This window comes from Lepisma saccharinum, chromosome 8, assembly GCF_977018435.1.
Source record: "Lepisma saccharinum chromosome 8, izLepSacc3.1, whole genome shotgun sequence".
In the NCBI taxonomy this organism is placed as follows: Eukaryota; Metazoa; Arthropoda; class Insecta; order Zygentoma; family Lepismatidae; genus Lepisma; species Lepisma saccharinum.
Window position 1 is genome coordinate 42,927,256 of NC_139236.1, and position 23,351 is coordinate 42,950,606.

The 23,351-nt window shown below is 39.1% G+C and overlaps 1 protein-coding gene across 3 annotated transcripts in view; it reads left to right on the forward strand.

Moving 5' to 3' along the window:
• The window catches only part of LOC145990965 (uncharacterized), a 361,786-nt gene that overhangs the window by 283,003 nt on the left and 55,432 nt on the right, over window positions 1-23,351 (forward strand). For all 3 annotated transcript variants that reach the window (XM_083126550.1, XM_083126551.1, XM_083126552.1), the window contains 2 exons: window positions 6,276-6,384; window positions 10,714-10,989. In XM_083126550.1, the coding sequence (XP_082982676.1) occupies window positions 6,276-6,384; window positions 10,714-10,989 (385 nt within the window). The remainder of the gene's footprint in view (window positions 1-6,275; window positions 6,385-10,713; window positions 10,990-23,351) is intronic.

Consider the following 23,351-nt stretch of genomic DNA (forward strand, 5'->3'; position numbering starts at 1 on the left):
CATGGTATTTTTATATGAGCAAAGTGTTTATAAATAAGTAGTAAATCATGGGAGTTGGTTTTATGTCTCGTGCAGTCCATGTAATTGACATTCAAATGTTGACTATCAGCACGTTATTTCTATTTTCTCGCTGCAAATCGAGCAAGTATACAGGGCATAAAACTATAATGTACGTTTTTTTAAAAAATATACATCTAGTATTTTATCGTTCTCTGCACATTATATGATGGTATCATGCAGTATGAGGCAGGCTTTTGCAATTGGCAGGAAAGATTTAGCTCATTGTGTACACTACTGTTTGTTTACCCCCTTAGGAATTCTCATATGAGGTTCATCTTATTGTGTTTCTTGCAATTAGTGGCACATTTGTTATTTCCTCTTCCCTTTTGAACTCAATAAAGGCAGAAGCCCTATTCGACCAGGAACACAATGCGCGTTTGTTCGTAAAAGGAAAATAATTGCACGTTCTTTTTACTTCTGTTCGTCTTCGACTTGAGAGCAAAAGGAGTCGGCCATCTTGTCTTGTGGAAACACAAAAGGAAGAAAGAAGGGATACTTTTCCCTCTCAATTGCCAAGCGTGGATTAGGTCCCTCATGTTTGCTAATGACCCGACACACGTGTCTGTTGTTTGGGTCTCCATGACGACTGAATGTAACGAGTTTGCTTGTGAGTGAAATAGAAAAGAACACAGACAAAGAAGGCGGGACAATTAGCAAGATGATGACGTAGACCACAACTGGGTCATTCCCAGGTCGCTGCAAACGCTATTATGATATCTCCCAAAAAGTTTGTGTGAACAACCAGGGACCCTTCCTCTCTTTATGTGAGAATTACAAGTAATAAAGTATTCGAGAAATAAAGAAAATAAGGAATGTACTCTGGTGTGTTTAATTTTAAACGTTAATTAATCATCTCGTAACTCCATGTCACTCAATTAGTGATGACACGAGTCGTTGTGTCTACATTTGAGCTTTCAAGGTGTTCGTGCGTGTGAAAAGTGCATATTTCTGTCAACTTGTTGACATTTCTTAACGACTGTACTCCTAACTGACATATTTTAAGAGTTTTTACATGTACTATTCGCATATGTTCACACTGAAAGCATTTCCCCCACGTTTGAGCACAATTTCTACATATTTCGGTGCCAGGTTTTGCTTCTTGTAGTTTTCCGTAAATTGTTCATTAGAGAGGCGCAAAAAATATAAATACGTCATACCTTGTAACAATTTCTTTCAATTTCATTAAACTGGAGTTTGGATAATAACGCCATTTCAATACAATTCTTTGTTTTGGCAAAAATATGTTAAAAAATACGAGTTCAACAAGAGAAATACGAAGGTGATATTTCTATCTTTTAATAATAATAATAATAATAATAATAATAATTATTATTATTATTATTATTATTATTATTATAAGGTAAAGGCACATTTAGGTGATGCGAGGGTAGGGCTCCACATATTCTCGATGTAGTAAATTTTGGAGGTGATGTGATCAGCACCACGCTTCGGCCGCCTTTACCCTCCAGGGTACCCATTGATTTGAGGCTGGGTGAGCCCCAGAGCCGCTTTATTCGGAACAAGCTCGGAGAAGTTCCAACCTTAGATTACCCACCTCGGGTAATAATAATAATGATAATAGTAATAATCTGAGCGTGATCATTGTTCTACATTTTAGTTGTATATTTCGATATTCATGCATACTTCATGTGAGAATAGTGTTTTAGTATCTCTGCGTAACTCTTATTGAATTTCCAAAGTTATGTTTTTATGTGTCCTACTGATAAGTTTCGTGTATTTTCCTCTCTTTCACATTTGTACCCATCTTGTAGCTATACGATAAAATCGAATCAAGTTTAGCAAATACTTTTCCAATAGGGGCTATTAATAAATTACACATATCACAGTGCACAACTTAAGGCTTAACATTTTTTTCCCCCGTAATCTTTGTTGTTTTCTGCAACCAGGCTCGTTTTGAACCGAAGAGAAATACGACTTCACGAAATCATCGTCAAAGGAGCAAAATGCATTTAGAAAACTCTAATGATGAAAATTCAGCAAAAACCTGCAAATGTTGCCACCATTTGAATGCCACGGAGAAGAAACCCGGACTTTTCTTCAGTTTGTTTTCGAGCCTTGTTCAAAACTAAGGCCCGGATATTTTATATCCAAAACATGCGAAATCACTGAAATCCTACATAAGTATATTGAAATGTGTAATAATATTTTTCATTGTAGTGATAAAACGAACTGCAATAATTACCGTGAAATTTCTCTCCTCTCAACGTCATATAAAATATTATCTAACATTCGTTTAACAAGACTAACCCCATATGCTAATGAATTTATAGGTGTTTATCAATGTGGATTTAAACGTAACAGATCAACTGTAGATCAAATTTTTCACACCAGACAGACACACGAGAAGAAGTGGTAATATAATCAAAATATCCATCAGGTATTCATTGATTTTTAAAAAAAGCATACAATTCGGTTAAAAGAGATAAATTAGTCGAGTATGGAAATGTTGAGATGGACCTGAAGGAAATCCGTAAGGATGGAAAAGAATGAATGGACCTTGCCTAGGATAGGGACAGATGGAAGGCGTGTGTTGCTGCAGTCATAAACCTTCGGGTTTAAGGCTAGACAGTTAGTTTGGTAGTTACGAGTAGTTAGTTTTCGTAGTCCTTCGTTCCCTTTTTTTTAGGCTCAACTGAATTTCTGGAATTCTGCCAGGGCCTTTACTTAAACTGTTGATCTCTTCAGGTTTTTATATATAATTAGCAAGTAATGTTTAAGAAACTTTACAGCAGTTATGAACAAATTACACAGGAAACCTTGACTTATGCGTGTGATTTTCATGACTTAAGAAAATATTACGTGAGAGGAAGATGAGGGCCCACCACAATTAGTTAAAGTATGATTGACTTCAAAATTCGGATATTTTTTTAAGTATGTCCCACAGATATATTTGAATTACTCGATGAAAACTAGAGAATATGCAATATACTGACAGAAGTGTTGAAAAGACGAAGAAAGAAATGTGAAGATAAACTGTGTTGATGTAGATTGTGTTTTTTATTGATTATGTTGTTTATGGCGTTTTGTAACATGGATTGTAATAAATAATGTTTAAGTTACATTTTTGCCTAAATGAGATTACTACAATTGGCGACAAGGATAACAAAGACACGAGAATCATGATGATAATAAATGATTAGCTAGTAATTATGAAGTTTTGTAACATAGAGCTGTAATAAATAATGTTGAATTGGCCGTTTTGGCCTAAATAGCAATTACTACATATACCTCAAATCGTGTAAAGATATGTAGCATGAAATTCGTGCCAACAATTGTGATATTTTTCTACGCTACATACATGGGAAAAACATGTGACTACAAGGAAAAGGGGGGGCACTAACCATAACTACGTCAGCAGAACATTGATTAGGAATTTAACAATGAATCAGAGGTATCCTATACTGTACAAATGAATTCACTCTGTCCCATTCGTAGTCGTCGTCGCCTTGTAATCAAGGGGTCCCGGGTTCGATTCTCGGTCGTGGCACATCGCACAGTGGTGGTGGTTCGGATACCACTTTAAACTGTAGGTCCAGTCCCGTTTAGACTATTTGTGGACAAAGTGGACTTAAACCAATAACTCAATAACCCATTCTTAGTATACACATTATACTTTCTTGTTTCTGCAATCCAAAGGATAGCGAAGGACAACCCTTCCAATGCAAACTGTATTGTCCGCTTATCCTCCACCTCCACCCCTCCCTCCTCCCAAGAAAATGAGTCTCTTCCTCAAGACATAGCCACAGTGCGTAACTGGTTTTAGTCCACAACAATAATTTCAGTCGAAAGCAACAAGTTATTATGTGTGACAGGTTAGCATTATACATGTAGCAGAAGCTAAAGAACTGGTAACATTTTACATGTACCCCGTTGCTAATTCTACTAGACGACACTGCAGGTCAGACAAATTTTGGAAACTGTCATTCGCAGAAAAAGTCATCCATGCTTGCCAACTTTTACAACTATCTTGTGAGATCGTCAATGTTGCCAGATCTGATTAGTAAGAAAGAGTTAAATAGCAGCTGAAACTGAGCCAAAGTTGTAGTCAGTTATTTACGTTGCATTTCACGCTCCCTAGGTTAATCGTGAAGGCGAGAATGAATAAAGTGCACTACATGACAAGTACAAATTCATGTCTCACCAGAGTCGAACCTAGGGCCTCCCCGATGGCGCAGTGGTAGCGTCGTCGCCTTGTAATCAAAGGGTCCCGGGTTCGATACCCGATGGAGGCACATAGTGGTTCGGATCCCACTTTAAACTGTAGGTCCAGTCCCGATTAGCCTTACTGTGCACAAAGTGGACTTAAAACCCCAAATCAATCAATCAATCAGAGTCGAACCTAGGACTCCCAGCGTCGTAGCACAATCTGTTGAAAACCACCACTTGTAAGGAGTCAAATTTACGAACTGAATACAGTTCGAATACTTATCCAGTGAGATTGAAATCCATTACGACCGGACCTGTCCGTCCCGCAGTAAAATAACTAGGCTCAGTAACGTACACAGAATTTTATCATTATTTGAGGGACGAAGCTGGAGCCCGTCGTGCAATCCTGTTCAGATATATTGGCACATTTTCGACTGTTCAATGTGAACAGGAGTGTATCTTAGGAAACGGTAATAAAATTTTATACAATTTGACCCCTGGAAAGCAACATAACAGCGGTGATGGGATTCAATGCGCTGATCTGGAAGATTATCAGATTCTGCTTTTCAAGTATAGGAGAGGCGGTCAGAATTGTGACAAAGTATTTTGTATTTGCATTTTTTTTAAAGTTTCTGTCACTTTTGGCTAATCATGTCCATGAGGACGAAGTATGATTAGATTAAATGAAATTCATACAAGAACTCTCATAAAGGAACACCTATGACCAGGCCGAGATTCGAGCTCGGAACCTTCGTTGACGCCCACCGAATTGGTCTTGTAAGATTATAAGCAAACAGGACTGAAAATAGACTAATTAGTATTTTTTTTACAATGATGTACAAATTGGAACAAAATTCTTGCCCTACAAAAATATTTTAGTTATTAATTCTTATATATATCTAGATTGTTCAGGAAAAGCAATTTTACAGTAGCTGCAGACATGATGTAAATGTTGGATCATTACTGTTCAAAATCTTTACATGCCCAATATAAAATTATGCTTATAATACTTTCTTTAATTAATTCAGTGTGACTTAAGTGTTTTATCCCGAACACCCTAGATACATTCCCCCAATGTTTCTAATTTTTAAAAATCAATTTGGGGGCTTCAGCCTTCAGCTCCTCCTTTCGCTAGACTTGTAGTTCCGATATTGCTTATGGAGCTTTTTGTGAATTTAGGACCAGGCATGGCTCCAAAAGTTTCAGGTTGGCAACATTTGAGATCGCAGTAGTCTGTGTTTGCGTCCGCAGACAAACGAAATGTCAAAGGAGTTGAATGCCTACTCTGGTGAAATGGAATGGATCGAGTTGCGCAAGCACGTAACATATAATGATAGCTTTGCCAAGGTAATCGTCAGATCCGCCATTTCGCGACCTCGGGAAAATTTTAAGGTTCCACCGTCTCGAGGTCGATGACTTGTTTAGCAAAATTTCTTTTTTGCACGTTGGCCCTCTGTAACGGTATTCGTTGCAAACTGACAGGTGCTTCACGAATTTCGCCTACCTTGTGAAAAACCTCACACGTCGTGGAAATTTACAGCACAGATCTAGACGCGGCTACTATATTACAATACCGCCCACCTACCCGCGGGAAAATGTTTTTGTGTAAGAAAACATGAACACATTCACTTGTATATGCTAATGGAGGTAAACTGCCTTCCTAATTTTTTTTATCGTATGGTACGTGCAGTATAAGTTATTTTGTTCTTGGAATTGAAATAAACACGGTATAAAAAATATTGCACATCCGTTGAAGATATACTGAGTATGATAGTAGTTTATTGTATTGTTAAACCTATGAATTCTAGTTATATTAGGATTATAATTGTTTTGAGGATTAAAGATAAGACCATGAACATAGAGGAATAGTTTGGTTACGAGCTCAGTACCCAGTACGCTTTTCTACTCACGAAATAGTATAGAAAATATATTTTAACAATGAATATCATTGTCTTTCTTGAGCGGATGTGGTTACTGATTGAATCTATATTATTATACCTAATACAGAAGAAAATAACTCATGGTAATCCGTTTGTTCTTCCTTCCAGATGGACCTGATGGGGCAGTCGATCTACGGGATCACCCACCCTGACGACCACGAAGAGATGAAAAGGAATTTGGCGCTGAACGAGGATAGCAGCGACTCCTCCTTCACAGGTGAGAGATTTTATCTTTCCCAAAAGGAAGGGTCTTACGATTTGTCCACCACTAGAGCGACTTCAGGGGGGATACTACAAGGGGGGGTGCAGAATCCTTACATTTCAGATATGTGAGAACCGATACACTATACGTATAACCAAATAGGCATTACATACATATTTTTTATTGTTAAATGTATATATAATTTACAATTTAATCCAAATATTAAGATATATTTGCACGAAATATGGTTTTTTAAAGGTGTTGTTTCAAGTTAACTGTTCCATAGAAATTATTATTATTTTTAGATGCCACATCTAAAGACAAGTAGCTTGTTATTTGCGAATGTGTTTTTTTAAGAGCGTTTGTGGGACAAAATAACAGAAATACTATGTTATAACTAGTGGCGTATTTGCATCGTAGTATTCTATCTTTCTTGTTTACATGTCTTCGCGAACAAAATTCCATGCTCTCAATTATTGGGTATATGATAATAGCGCAATGGATAGGTGTTGTAGTATTGACAACTGGTTCAAGAGAAGGTGTTAGGGGTTTCTGTGTGATGTTTTTGAGTGGCACTGGACTCTTAAAGAATTTTCCTCCCAATTCCATCATTTTGTTCTGTATAGTATCCTTGTGAAGTACTTGTCCATGGAAGTTCGTTCTGCCGTTTACTCACAAGAATGTATGGATGATACTGAGATGAGACGTTCCGTGTGTGAGCAGGGGTATACCTCGTTCTCGCAATCTCGTCTCGTGTTGTAAATGCCTGTCCCTCTGTGGTCTTGACTTTCGAAATATACCTAGGTATAATATAAGCACTAAATACAGACACCTTCACAGTGTGTATGTGTCAATAAGATAAACATCTATGCATTATAACGTATTTTGTCCTGTTTATACGCCTCATTTATACGCTATGAACCCTCGAAAAATGAATCATGAATATACGTAACAGCAGGCTCACAATTATCATGGATGGGTTTGATTTGAAATTATTATAAATAAATAGGCAGATATCCGCTTAGTATATCTAAATAAATCTCATAGTAAAGAAAATGTTTCAAAATATCACACTTTATAGTTTACCTATTCTCTGACACTAAGTCTTGTCTTGTCTAGATTTTACAGAGGTCTGTCGCGTTCTCACATCTAAAGTCCCAATTTTTTAAAAAGTCACTTTTTTTTGCCCCACCCTGTATCTGAAATTCAACCAGTGACACCACTCTTGCGGACAATTGCGATAATGAGAGCATATTGGATGGAACTGAAGGAACGAACGTTTGCAAAACGCGATTCTAACTCGGAACCTACTGGTTTCGCAGTAACACACACACACACACAAACGTCTCCAACATTGAATTCGACATTTTGCCTTTTCCAAGATTAATATCATTCTCCACACATCTTCACCTCCGCTCCCCTTGTTAGTTCAGGTACTAGTACACGCGAGCGCATATTTTGCACGCTTCGTAGCGAAATGCGGGAATGTGTGACTCTCAACACGCAACACCCAATTGCAAGGCGCTCGTCTTCCCGTTGTTCGTGTCGAAATGCAACCACCTCTTTCTTTTCTAAAGTAAATTTCTGCAAGTGACTCTGATACAGACCGAGATAATGAACACGAATTGGGTGTGGGGAAGGTGACATGGGTGGAACGCTAGATACAGGCGTTAAGTCTTCGTAAATGCTCCAGAAGCTTGATTGCTGCAATAACGATGTGCAAGTTTTTTTTTTTTTTTTTTTTTTTAACAAGAGCAGAAATGTTTTGACCTAAGTATTGATAATTTTCACAACTTTCAAAATTGGTAGATAGGTTTGTCTCGTGACGTTACGTTAACTGTGGTTTAACATTCTCGTTATTTTTAACTTGTCAACCGTATTGATTTCTAATGGTCGGAAGGAGTAGCGAGAATTCTCTGTTGTTCTTTATAATTTTGCATGTGTATGATAGTTCCAGATCAGGCAAGTATCTATATTTCGGGGGGGGGGGGGTGTCCGAACCAAGTGTCTCAGAAATAATAATAATATAATAAATAAATGTTTACATTAAAATAATTACATTAAGCTAAATTAAAATATGTAAATTAATTAATATTGCATTGCTATTAATACATTACAGGTAAAAGGATGGTATAAGAATAGAGATATTCATTATCTAGCTTACGTTGTAGCTAAGATCGCCAAAAATTGTGTGAAACAACTGCCCTGGAAATTAATATCAAATAGATAACGAATTAAATATTTATTGAATAACAAAAATGGATGTTAGATCCAGTTGACGAAAGTTCAGTTTCTGATTAATATTTTATGCATATTAATGTATAAGTAGTAATGTGCCTAAATCTTCTTTGGTACTGTCCTTCAAACCTGTCCATCAAAGTTCTACTATGATCCCAATCAAATCCCTGCCAGCACTGATATACAACAAATGCGAAAACAATTATATTTTCATTATTTTATTTTAATACTAGGTAAGTTTTTCGGAGGGTGGGGGGCTCCGAAGACCGAACCCTCTGGATCCTGCCCCTAAATACGTCCTTGTTCCAGATCTTTCTTTTATGGTAATAATAATAAACCGAAAAGGAATGCCATTATGCAACAGACATATTCATCTGATGGCGGCTGGAAAATCTAGAGAGAATAAGGAAGATAAAATGCCTGTGGACAATATTCTAAATCCTGATCCTCTAGTTTACATTCAGTATAAGAAAATATAGTTGTTAAATATCGGTCAGTCATGTGGGGGTGAGAAGGGGGTGACATCTCTCTTTCCTTCTCTTCCCTCCCCCTCTATCCCGCCGCCCGTCTCTCTCTCTCGGAAAGAAAGAAGGAGAAAGAAGAGGAGGATACTGTGGGAGGAAGAGAGAGAGAGACGACCCCGATGCCGCTACTCACCCCCCTCTCTCTCTCCCTCTCTCTCGCTATCCCCTCTCTCCTTGCCCCCCCTCCCTCTCTCTCTCTCTCTCTCTCACTCTCTCTCTCTACTCTCTCTCTCTTTCTCTCTCTCTCTTTCCCCCTCTCTCTCTAGGCATCGGGGTCGTAGGAGAGAGAGAGAGAGAGAGAGAGAGAAAAGTCTCCCTAACCTCTCTCTCCCTCTCTCTCTTGAAAGGGGAGAGAGAAGAGAAGACGAAAGGAACTCCTCTCTCTCTCTCTCTCTCTTTCTCTTCCCACCTCTCTCTCTCTCGAGAGAGATAGAGAGTAGGAGAGAGAGGGGTGATAGAGAGAGAGGGGGGATAGAGAGAGAGAGACAGAGTGGGGAGGGGGGAAGGGGAAAAAGAGAGGAAATTCTCTCTCTAGAGAAAGAGAAAGATAGAGAGAGAAAGAGAGAGAAATCGCACGGGGGGGGGGGAGCTTTCTCTCTCTGTCTCTCTCTCTCTCTCATAGGTGAAACAAGTGGTAGGTGGAATTGAATAACATGCTGAAAAGTTTTCTTTAAAATATCAGCTTTTTTTGTTTGAAAATGTTAAACAATTGTGAGGAGAATTGTTGACCTGCGAATAGATTGAGCATATCAAATGATGTTGGAAAATTAGTATGAAATTGATAATTGCATTCATTTGGTTGTGCAACTAAGGTAGGGCTGGCATAATTCTACTTTGCTGTGCATACATAATTATATATCAGTTGAACTCAGCTCCGTGGTGCAACAGTGTTCTGGTGTCTAGCGATATTTCTATTGAGTGACACGTTGTCAGCACATCCGAGTCCCATCTCCACTGTTTAGACACACACACACACAAGGGACAGTCATATAAAAACCTTGATTTCTTTTTCATTTATCTAGTTGATTTCTGCATGTAGGGCTGCACAAGTTCGCTGCATGTTAGCATAGACCTACTGATGATCTATAAAAATTTGAAGTCTGCGCTAGTGTTTCTGTACCTCAAGAAGAATCCGTCATCTTTGGGATGCACATGGAGTCACGTATGAGCCACTGCAAAGTTCTTTACACCCATGTGAGGCTATTGTCGTGCTTCTTCTGTTCGTTTCATTTCCGGAGAATTTCTGTAAGTTGAGACTTCCAGAGAACAACAAACCACCGGTGCACGTATGTAGAGAAGGGTCACTTTGTAAATACCAGTTGATACCTCATATAAATTTGAGTTGTGTTCAGTTTATGTCATACTTTTGTCAGACTCTTAAGGTTTTCCAACTCTCTCTCTCTCTCTCTCTCTATATCGATACACACACATAATATAAGCGTTTAGATCTGGAGAGCATGCAGGCCATTGATTAAGTCAGCTGCAGTTTGCGGGATTTGCTTTCCTTTTCCTTACGTAAGATGTAAACATTGGTGTATCTACTGCCATTGAAGGATGGCTAATCGTTTTCTAACTCTTGCAGACTCGCAGTCAGGGGAGGACAGCAGTTCCGAAGACGCCAGCACGAGCACGCAGTCCGAGGCGTCGCCCCGTCCATCGTACCCGCCGTCGTCTGGCGTCCCGCCTCCGGACTCCAGCCAGGTGAACCAGCGCCGTTCGTTCTACGTGAGGTTAGCGGAGAGGGCCGTGTCACGAAGCGACCCCAGCCGCTATGAACTCATCCACATGGTTGGCCACCTGAGGTCCCCGCAGCAGCCTGAAGCCAGTCCATCCACTCAGTCGAGGCGTCGGCAGAGGGGTAAGTGCTTGCCAGTCCTTTATATCTATCCATTGTTGTAGTTGTCAGTTTTTCTCCCACTTCACAGCACTCGCAACTTCGCCGGAATGAGTTTATCGACTTGCAGAATATTTTTCAGTAGCGATTGAAACAATTCGTCGCCATTCTGTTCTCGAAATGACTTGTCCGAATTATATTTGCCTTACCCAGCAACAATAACTCGTCACCAGGTAGATCGTAAGTGGTTTCTGGCGCAGACATGATTTTGTGTAAATTGCCAATGGTGTCACATTCACACGTTTCATTTCGCCACCTATAGGAGAGATACTTTCTGATTTATATTTCAATATTCATTATCAACATTCAGCGCATGTAAAATAGCCTTAGAGAAATACTTTTTAGTTTACACTTGAACATCCACCGTAATGTTATTCAACATGTGTGAAATAGCCTTAGAGAAATGCTTTGTGGTTTGCATTTGAGCATTCCTCGTAACGTTATTCAACATTGGTAAATTTACCTTATCACAAATGTCCCAAATAAGGAAAGTGGCAAAAGTAATTAATCAATAAAACGAGAATTTGCGAGAATAAAGTGACGATGCGAATCAAAATCGGGGAAAGTCGATACACCATTATTGATACATCGTTATTGACAAGTCATGTTAACGTGCCATTTTGTCGTGTACGTATACGCAACAACATCTGAAAAATCAAAACAGATGAACATGTACGAGCGAGCAACACTTTCTGCATAATACTAATACGAAACACTGGAACAGGTATTCAATAACAATTGAAATCTTTATCATTCTGCCATCTAGCGTTAGCTTTTTCATGTTTCTTAAACGCTTCTGAATGAACGTTCCTTCAGTGTACTAGGTTAATGTATGTGGAATTTCAACAGAATACGTTGTGTGTTGTGCTTTCAACTTACCTTCCAGAACAGTTTCAAGGCATCTAATGTGTAGCAGTTTCTACACTGCTAACCACTCGCCAAGCTAGCATCAAAATAATTGTAATGCACAAGCCCATTCCTGCAGAAGTAATTAAGTAACTTCAAAATTGCATTTCCGTCTCTGGTACAAATATTTCTCATAAACCGGAATCGCAGTTAGTTCATAATATTTTTTTGTACATGGTGAAACAACTTATTCTTTCGTCCAAATGTGGGGCCTATGGAGATGCTCACTTTCTTATTCTGGACGTGTAATATGTGGACCTTGGTGACCGACCGTCGCCATAAGAAGTGAAGATTATATACAGTAGTTGTTTAGAAATGTGGCTGTTAAATCTCAGAGGGAATTGTTTCAGCTATCGAAAGTAAGAGTCGAAATTTAAAGCTTAGTTTTATTAAACTCCAGAAACTTCTATACCGGAATGGGGCATTGCCTGTATCCTTCCGCACAATTGCTGTCGGATATTGCGTACATTCTTCCGTGTTAGAGCTTTCGGAAATTGCCCACATTCTTCCGTTTTATTGCTGTCCAATATTGTTCACGTTCCTCTGTGTTATAGCTTGCTGAAATTGCTCACATTCTTCGGTATTATCACTGTCAGACATTGCTCACATTATTCTGTATCCTCGCTGTGGAATATTGCTCACATTCTTCCCTATTATCATTGGCTTATCCTTAGTTGTCATTGTTGTCAGACATTACCTACATTCTTCCGTATTCTCGCTATCAGACATTGCCCACATTCTTCCGTATTATTGCTGTCCAATATTGTTCACGTTCCTCTGTGTTATAGCTTGCTGAAATTGCTCACATTCTTCGGTATTATCACTGTCAGACATTGCTCACATTATTCTGTATCCTCGCTGTGGAATATTGCTCACATTCTTCCCCATTATCATTGGCTTATCCTTAGTTGTCATTGTTGTCAGACATTGCCTATATTCTTCTGTGTTATTGCCGTCAGACATTGCTCACGTTCTTCCATATTACCACTCTCAGACATTGCTCACATGCTTCCGTATTATTGCTGTCAGACATTGTCTATATTCTTCTGTATTGTTGCCGTCAAACATCGATCATATCCTTACGTATTATGGCTGTGAGACATTGGTCACATGCTTCTGTATTCTCGCTATCTGACATTGCTCACATTCTTCCCCATCATCACTGGCAGACATTGCTCACATTCTTCGTATTATCGTTGTCAGATATTGTTAACATTTTTCTATATTAGTGCTGTCGGACGTTGATGACATTCATCCGTATTATTACCCCTTCCCCATTTACTTTACATTCAAGATCCGTAAGTCTCGAACGAGACGAGACTCCTACACAGCAAGCCCGAATGCAGATAGGAGACCAAGACTCTTCTTAACACCATCCCCGTGGGGAACTTCCCTTCTTACCACAGTAAGTGGTGCGTTACACCCCATTATAAAGAAATTCGGGCCTGTAGAACAAGGAACTGACGACTAACACCAAAGAATTAACCACCGAGAACTTTTGACGGATTGCTCCTTTCTTGTCGCCGCCGTGTCCCGAGGACAACGCACACCATCTGGCGAGCTGCAGTGCGTGCATCACCCTGAGAGCTTGAAGGCTCGTTACGCAATGCAACAAAGGGGTATTAGGGCTGTGCGTTAGTGCGTAACAAGGCGGACTTAATGAGCCGCCACAGTCAACCCATTATTCCTTTATCCGCCCTCCCTCTGCCGCATACCCTCTTTAGTTTTTCAAATAAGATGTCACAGGGGCAAGAAGAAGAACCCTACCCATATGTTGTTCGGCGACCTAGATGAGCGCCCGGAGGCTGGTTGAGGCATCTTCAATTGCGTGAGTTTCTTGGCCACGCATGAAGACGCACCACCTGTATAACGTTCCTCGTATCTTGCAGAGTGCACACATGCACCAAAAAAAGAAAAGATGCGACAGAAGCGTAATTTTCGTGGGGAACGCCTCTTGAAGTTAATTGCCGCGGTGTGATTGAAGGAGGGGACTTGAAGGTATAAGGAAAGGTATAGTTGAAGTCCTGATTCGAATGCCAGTTCGGTATCTTTGACATAGCTCGAGAGGAAGCCGACTGGACTCGTATCTGGTTTCGAGTCAGCACCTGCTTTTCTGAGAAGCACTGTCGTCACTTTTATCTACAGTGTTTAAACATTCAACACGAACTGCGACAACGTTACACTCTCAAGGTCCCCACATTGTATTAAAAAAATATCACAACACAATAGCACAACCTAGCAAAAATAACCGCAATCTCGCGATATGAAATCTGTAAAGAAACTGAATTGGCAACATCTCATTTGCTCCACGTGGACTTGACAAGTACTGTCAGAGTCAGTTCCTATAGCGGACGCTATTGGTGGGAAAGGTTTGAAGGGAGGATATACTGGGTTCCACGTGGACTTGACATGTGGTTGTTCGAGGGAAACTGATATTTCGAAACTTTCTTTGAAGTAATGTGAAATTCGAATCAAGACTTCAACTTCAAAGCTGCTGCCGAGGAATTAACCGCTGCCTCTATTTTGAAGCTGTGAAACCTGAAAGCCTCACCACGAAGTTTAATAACCGAACACCTTCTCAAGAATTATGACGTGTGAATCTCGCTTATTGCAATACAGCGAAATAACCCACTCCAGACTGTATATAAAATCTCTGCCTTTGGCTCATGCCTGGCATTTCTACTAAATTTTAGGTAAGAAACTGGCCATGTGACCTCAAACATTCCAGTTCGTAAATTAAAGCTTACTAATATTTGTGTTTAAAAACATTATAAGTGAATGTTTTTGTATAGAAAGATTCTACGCATATGAAGTATCCTTGTAAAGCTGTTTCTTGAAAGACTAATGAGAGAAGATGTATTTAAATTAAGGAAACAATTTTCAGTTAAATAATAATAACGAAACATTTCTTTAAAGAATTGGACTAATTCATTAAGTAGCGTAACGCTACGATATGTATCCCTCGGAAAATATGCGAACCTTGCCCCCTCTTATGTCTTAAACATTCACCGGTAATGGCTGGTGGATCAGTACAATAAAATTGCTATTTCTTTTTTATATAGTTTATGCGTAAGGCAGTACAATTGTAATTGCTGAACCTCTCAATGGGTACGCTGGTTGATTCCATAGGTAGTTGGTAAAAGGGATAAATCTTTGTGTATTATGCTTATACAGTTTTGTCATTGTAAATAAATAGGGAACATAGCTGAAACAAATAAAATATAGCATTTTCAGACATCTCGTCAGTCTTTTTCGTTTCGTACATGTTATGCGTCATCTAACAAGAGTATTTGAACTAGGAATGCAAATGTACTAATTTATCAACTTATATTTGGAACTTCCCCTTGCACACTATTTTGTTTATCAATTGTGTATAATAGCGGTACGAAAACATTAAATCTTAACACTTGTAATGCCGAGGCGTGGCCTCGCATTACATATTAGAAAAATCATATTTCAATCTAAAAATCAGCATTTTCAAAACTCGTGAAGTGAAAAACTGTGTGTATATATATGTATAGTTACAAACCATAATTAAAGTGGCACATCAGCACATAAAAGTATTTCTGTGATCGATTTCGAGTTTTCACTTTGAGTCCCCACGCTCCCTCTGTTACGTCACGAGATGGTATGAATTTTGGTTAACACACAGAAGGCCTACCCTTTTGCAATTCTAACTTTGATCTGATTTCTTGTATAAAGAAGCTTTGAGGTACTTAAAATGTCTCGTTCAAAATTCGCTCATTGTAACTTGTTACCACTGGAAAAATTATGCGTGTTGAGTTTAAAATAATAATTAATCGGCTAATAGGAGTTCAGTTTCCTTCCCGTGAAATTAGGTGCTTTGCACCCCGTTCGGACCATGTAAAGCACGAAATGTACGCTGTTAAAAGAGTCCAATCCATGCATTATGAAGCTAGGACTTGCCTTGAAACTTATAAGTTTATATTTATAGATAATTATCAGCTGGGAGCTCTCTGTGCCGTTTTATTTAAATAAATTTAATGTGTGTCAAATGAAAATTACAGTTTTGAGTGAGGCATCCTCCTGTGAAAGGCCTTCTTCCTTGTGAGTATCAACACCAAAAAAACGTAGAGAGGTTGTGCCCAATTAGTGCGCGGTGTGAAAATGATAATGACAGAAGACAAATCCAGGAATGTTGAGTTTTATGTTCAAAAAAAGGACAAGAAAGACAATAGAATATACAATTAGGTGCTACTGGTGTCGGGATACAATAGCCTGAAACTGGGTCTCGGTTCGAGGAAGTAGTGCGTACCACTTCGTGAACTCTGCCTCTTGTATGGAATTAGCTTTTACCGTCTTCATTACATACGATATGTTTCAAGATTTCTTGCCAGATTTCTATAGTGCTAATTAGTCCGTTATTCTTCATACGTCTTGGTTCTGACGAGTCATCAGCAACATTCGGGACATGCACAGCTGCTCCTGTCCTGTCCTGTACAGTAGTATTGCCACCAGTGGCGTATTGTGAAAATTGGTTTGTCGCAACAATTCTTATTCATTGTATGTATTTATTATACACTATATCTAGATTAATTAGATGTAATAGACATAGGCGTAAGTTCTTATTACATTTACAAGTTAATGGTGTTTTTGTTAACCTCCTGGAACCTGAGGACGAGCAAAGGGACGAGTAATTTTTATGATTTTGCAAATGTAATAGTTATTTATGACAATACTCCTGGATGATATTTTTATGGGCTTGAAAGTTTTTTGATTCTGTCCCCCCAAGTTAAGCTCCAAGTTGGATTCTTCCCGCTCAGTTAAGCTCCAAGTTCGACCCCCCCCCCCCCGAAGTTAGGATCTAAATTACGCCTATGGTAATAGAAATGCAACACTAATGCAGTCATGCAAGTAAAACAAACACAGAAGTCTGACAACTTCAACTTTTCCGGCAATTTCTATATTTTTTCTTAAAATCTCCCCTTTTACTTAAAATTGGAACTAGATTTCCCTACACCAAGGGATATTTACATTCATGTAGCAACACTGCCTCTTCCAAGCGCGGAACAGAAACCAGGAAGGAACAAGCTCTGTTTTCCTGCCAACGCTGTTTGCATCGATCGAACTAATCCCGCAGGCGGCGTGATTTTAAATAGCCACTCGCTTCATCTCCCTCGCACAATCGGGGAGCAAACACTGTCGGCAGAACGGTGCGTACATAAACCAACTTTAAGTTCTTTAAATGATTTACATAAATTATCGTTTACAAGCTTGTTTTAATAGCCTACCTCTGTGGCGGAGTGGTTAGCACAGTTCGCCACTACGCCAGGGATCCTGGGTTCGAATCCCCACCTGGACATGTGTGTTCTTATTGAGTGTTCCTTCATCATGTCTTCACTCACCCTCATCTTTGCGATTAACCAAAAGTGGCTGATAAGCGAAAAAATATAAAACAAATCAAGCTTGTTTTAATAATTTGCATAATGAGCAATTATACATGTTTAAGCTAAATATAGAAAAATATATGAAAATGTTGGTTTACAGGCGGTAAACGCGGTAACATGAACAATATACTACTGATTGCGACAGTTTCCAGAAATTTTTGCCCAATAATAGTAATAAAACTTACGGTTTGTATGATTTTTTTCAAATTCAAATTCAAATTCTTTATTTACGTACCGGTATAATCAATCTCCGAAATGAAGCGTTCATTGATAACATTTGAATGGCGGACAACTGCGTTGAGTTTATATTTTAAAGAAATTAATTATTTTGTTTATTATCATTACAGAATTCTATATTTCGATAACGCGTCTCTTGAGTTACATCGGAATGCAACAGGTATACGGTTTCTAAACTGGTCTGATACATACCTAAATGGCATGCATGTACATCTTATGTAATTTACTAAATCTGCACATGCCAGATTTTGGTTGATAAGTAAAACCATCCAGCGTCGTCGCCACTCTCTTTTGTACGACCCCACCCTTGTGCGTGAAGCGAAAGGGGTGCCAGTTGTGATGAAAACCCTGACGACAGATGGCAGGCGCTTCACGCATTCATCATTTGGGGTGACAAGTCTCGTCTGCAGAAGCGTACGGGAGTAGACAAGAGCATGTATACGTATCCAGTTTCTAAAAGAGCGACACCTAGACGCTGGAATAAATCAAAGATTCCTCAATGTCTGAAGAGTGGTTGCAGGGGGGGAGGAGATGATGATGAAGAAGAAGATCAGACCTCGTGATGGAAATAAATCGTCATCGATTTATATCCCCCTCCCCCATCAAATCAGGGTTTTCTAATCTTCTAGGAGTGCGACCAGCTGACAGTCAGGAGACTGGAACGTAAATATTTATGCGATCGTCTGTGAGTGGAGAAGGGGTTGGTTTTCGCCTCACTCCTCATCAAGTGTTTCACGTGCCAACTGCTTGTCACAGAGTTGGCATAACGAATGTTAACTCCTTGATGTACGAGGGGTCATTCAGAAATTGCTCCCAATTGCCATCGTGCGTTGGTGATCAAGATCAGGCTCGAATATCGGGATTGAGTACTTTTGAGTGAAATGCGATTCATATTCTACATGTATATTCTTTAATTTTGTATGTAGAATTCGTATCTATGACAACATTCGAGTTCTTGCAACACAATATGAAAATATTGTTTAAGTAAATACCACGCATGCACGCAAATAAATGCGAACAGCACGTGTGCTTTTTTGTAGCAATTAAATAAATTCATTATTTCATTAGGTTTCGTAATAATATCATTAGCAATAGAATTTAGTTCGTGTAATATTGTTGAGAAATGTTTGGCAAATACTTATCTGGAGCTTTGTGGTGTAGTTCGTGGAGAATGACTATGAATTGTACTTTTCCATTTACACACACCTATGAACTTCATTTTACAACATGAAAGGAGGTATTCATTTTTCTTGAGTGTTGCTTGTATTCCTGTGGCATTGACAATACACAGACTATACTTTTCTGCATGTTATCTTCATGCTTCTTATATTCTGGAACATATTGAAAAACAATGTGAAATCAGCCGTTCGAACACATAAATCCAGTTTTGTTCTAAGATAATCTGTAAATAAAGTGTTGGTCCCTCATACCAGTTTTGAATAGCTGTATGATAAATCTTGAAAAGAACAATATGTTCGTGGAACAGCTACTCTTTTATTTTCAATAAAAGTGTAATGAGGTAGTTGCGTGCGTTCCTAACGAGGAAATAAAGAAGTAAGCAATTACATCCACGTCTGAAAGGAAAAAAAATGAAATAAATTTATTGTTAAGTATGTACGAAGCACGGCAACATTTCACTTCCCTCCCTCTCCGTAAAGCTCAGGAAATGTGACCATGAAAAATTATTCTTATGCGTGTCGTTTTGGACCTGCAAAAGTAAGTTCGCAAGGAAATCTTCAAATGCACATTTGTATTCTGTCGTCAGCATAAATTGAAAAAAAGCATTAACAATGGTAGACACCCAAGAGAGAAGGAAACAATTAAACAATGTAATAAGCACTAATGCGTTTTTAAAACACAATTACGAAGGTCTTTCGTTTTCAAATATCGTGCGTGGAGATGCAGTAGAGTGAGAGTATGAATGTTATTGTTTATGTGAATTATGGTTCCCTCGTGAACGACATGGAATGGGTTCTCATGCAGTATTGGTCAAATGCGAACACATTTTTTAAACTTTTTTTTTGTGGGAACATGGAGGGTCCCTTCCTTTCAAACGGGGAAAAGTTAGGCAAGTTTGTCACACTCCTTGACTTCTTCAGTACTAATAAGGGAAGACATATTAAATTCGTTGCATGATGTTTCGAGCCTGATAACGTATTTATAGTGCCTATAAATGCCTATCTTGAGTTTGGTCCCTGTCATTTTTTTTAAAAATGCCTTTTTGTAATTTTTTCGTATTCCCGCTTTCTTTTCCTACCCACAGTACACCGTGGAAGGCAATCTATCGTTTCTTTTTAGGGTGTCCCTTCATCAACTACTACTAATTCTTCAGCAACAGCACACAGGAATCCCACCCCCTCTTCCTGATGTTATTTTAGCTTCGTGCCATATTAAATTTTCGTATTATTTTTGGTGTGTAATAAAGCTTCGAGTTGTAATCTAATAAACAGTGTTTCCTTGAGATATTTGTTGTCAGATTTGTCATGAGAAGGCATTGCTCTCGGGGCAAAAGTTCCCATTACTGTAGGTCCAGTCTCGATTGGTCTATCTGTGCATGAACTTCAAACTTCAAAGCTACAAAAACTTAAACAAGTTGCAATAAACATCATATTCCTGTTTCAATATGTATCTTTTCCCCAACGCTTTGGTAATAACAATTAAATTTTGGAAATATTTTGAATTAAGGATTGGTCAACCGACTCATGAAAAGAAACTCTTTCAGTCATACTAAACTCAGGAAACATGAAAAAACAGGTACCCTTTACCCGGTTACCATGCAGCATATGCGTGGTAAACTGGAGGGTATTGGAGAGCCTTGAGTACCTCCAAGTAAGATATCTTGATAGTGAATCACTGAAAATTAAGTTTCTCAGTACGGGTTTTCTCGAGCAAGGTTTCTGTAGAAACGGAACTGCTTGAGTTCAGTTTATGAAAAGGATTACTTACCCCTAGAATGGAATCCTCTCCTTGGTGGATTTTGTTCGTAAATGAGGGGATGTAACAGTACTAATACTAAATATTGATAAACATTATATCATATCTTTGTTATCGTTATTTCGTCATCGTTCATGTATTCAACGTTTATTATATATACATGCTTCTTGGCACGCTACTTACATAGGTAATCTTATGCATCAAGGATCATTGCGACCATAAGCTCACAATGTACCATATCAGATCTCATTCCAGTCAAGGAATAAACATGTACAATCACCGGCAATAGAAAATGGGACACCTGATCCTGAAATTCTAGTCACCCTGCAAGGGGTTGTGTGTGTGTGTTACCTAAATAAATCTACAGCGGTGGTAGAAGATGCCATTGATTGATATTAAAATCCACTTTCGCCGTAGAGTTAGGCAACACACATAACACCTTTCCGGGAAGCGACCATTTCAGGATCTAGGTGTTCCATTTTGTGTTTTGCTGATGTGCACTTTTGGAATCCATAATGTTGTTCAACTAACTGTGTGAACTTGGAAGATACATTAGTGCAACACTGCTTCAGGAAGGGCTTACCTAAATTCACATGATGTTACATATGTGAAATAACTACGGTAAGCTGGCGCGGAACTTCTTTCAGAAGGGTTACTAACACACCTAGCTCCCAGGATTCTTTCGAGTTTCGAGACAGACCACACTGAGCTGTTGAGACTGCCTACTGGCGCCAATTTTATCAGACAGGAACAGCTCCCCTAGCCGTGCTGTCTTTCCAGTCTTTCTTGGTGATTTTTCCTCCTTTCTTCTCGACTTCTGTGCCGCCTCTGCCAACGTCTTCGTGACTGCCGACACAGATGAGACAGAACAGGGTGAAGGGGTCTGGTGTACATCTGAACGAACCTGAGGATTGTCTGTGGAATTGTACCAGGCTGCACGCGATGAGTTCCGCGTGGAGATCTCCTGGTTTTAGCACATAGGTGACAATTACATGTGCAAAATACATGCAAAAGTGCCAAAGGCGCGTGACTAGGAAGAACAAAACCACGAAAGATCAATGGAAATATGTCTGCCGAAACAACGTAACTATTTGTGACGACTGAAGTAACAGTAACAGTTATAATCTTCAAGCCTAGTAAATATTAACAAGGGAGTTTCAAGTTTTTTTTTGTTTGTATGACTTTGTAACACTACACTCGCCTAACTTAAAGCCGAATCACAGGGAACTGGATTTCCAGTAGGAATACCCAAGTTCACGCTGGACTAGCAACCTGGCTAGAAATGATGGCTGCTGGACTGGTTTTGACGGATAGACCGTGTTCTAATTGAAAGAAGTACACTTTTAACTCTCTTTCTTCGTTACGGGTACTTAAGTGGGAGCAGTGAAGGTATATAAATTGAGTAAACAATTGAATTCCAACGTCTGTGCACGTAGGGACATCTAGCTAGATTGAATTCCATTGTTTAGGTCTTTTTTCTATATTGCCGTAAGACTGCATAGCCAGTACGTTCACTCTTTATCATGAAATTTCTCAATTTATTTACATTTCACTATCGAAAATATTAGTGTGCCTAAAAATTTCCGAGTAGCTCAGTCGTTATGAATTCTGACTACCATGCAAGAGACCGGAACCAAGATTTCTTCCACCTGCTCATGCGGCTCCGGCACCCACCCAGCGTCGTATAAAGTGGGAGTAAACTGGTGGGGGGAAGCAGTAAAGGCGGCCAGGCGCGTGGTGCTGATCACATCACCTCCACATTCGGCCGTGATCAAGGAAAGTGTGAGGCCCTAATTCCACACCCCCTATACGCCTTCATGACGTGCTGCAAAGCACAGTGAAACACTTTATTTTTTTTTTACTTTCATTTTTTAAAATTTTAATTAGATTAATATTATTAATGGCTTCATTGCTATTTGTAACAAGTATATCCTTGAAGGTAGGTTTGTGTAAAAGTAATTTTTCATTTAATTTTTCCTACTTCCTACATTATCGCTATTAATATTACAAGACAGTGTCAATTTGACATAAATAATAAAGGTAAATAAAAATAATGCAACATTATAAAAATTTTAAGAAATCCAAGATATACTAACATAATCCTTCATATGCGAATTAACGTCGTATTTTGATGGATGGCCGAAAGGAGAAGGCATTGGGTGGGCAGGTCGGAATTCGAATCCGGGACCCCTTGTGTCGTAGCGCGCTGTGCTAACCACTCCGCCATGAAGGTCGGGACTCGTTCTCGGGATTAGCTGAAAGTGACAGAAAAGCGACGTAGGATAGAACAAATTTATGAAATATATCTTCGCAATTTTGCGGGCGGTTAGGCGTGTGATGTGGGGAATACAAAAAAATGATCAACCCAAGAAAATGCGGAAGGCATCCCCGCAAGCCTCACCGGGCATTTGTCAGAAGTATTTGAGCTAGGTCTTCTCCACGGGTGTCACATGTTTCGTTGCATGGAAATTGGGTAATCGTGTTTCAGATAGCGTGTTGGAAATGTGAAAGGATGGTGGAGGCGGTACAGAGGAAATCAAATAAAAATAACGTCAACAAAGACATGAGTAAACAAATAACAAGTTGCGTGGTTTCTTCGCAAAATAGGACGCGGAACAGAACTTCCTGCTTACACGAAAAATTTTTTGTCGTTGCCATAAATTTATTGTACTGTACGCATCTATATTCTTTTATATAAAATCACTCGATCCAGGCTTCCCTATTACGGAGAAAATATGACATTGAGTTTAGTAGCTCGATAGATGGTTTAGTTGTATTTGCTTCTTTTTAGTACCAGTTTATATCTGCTTTGTTTGTAGGGAGGTTGCAGGAATTCGTAAT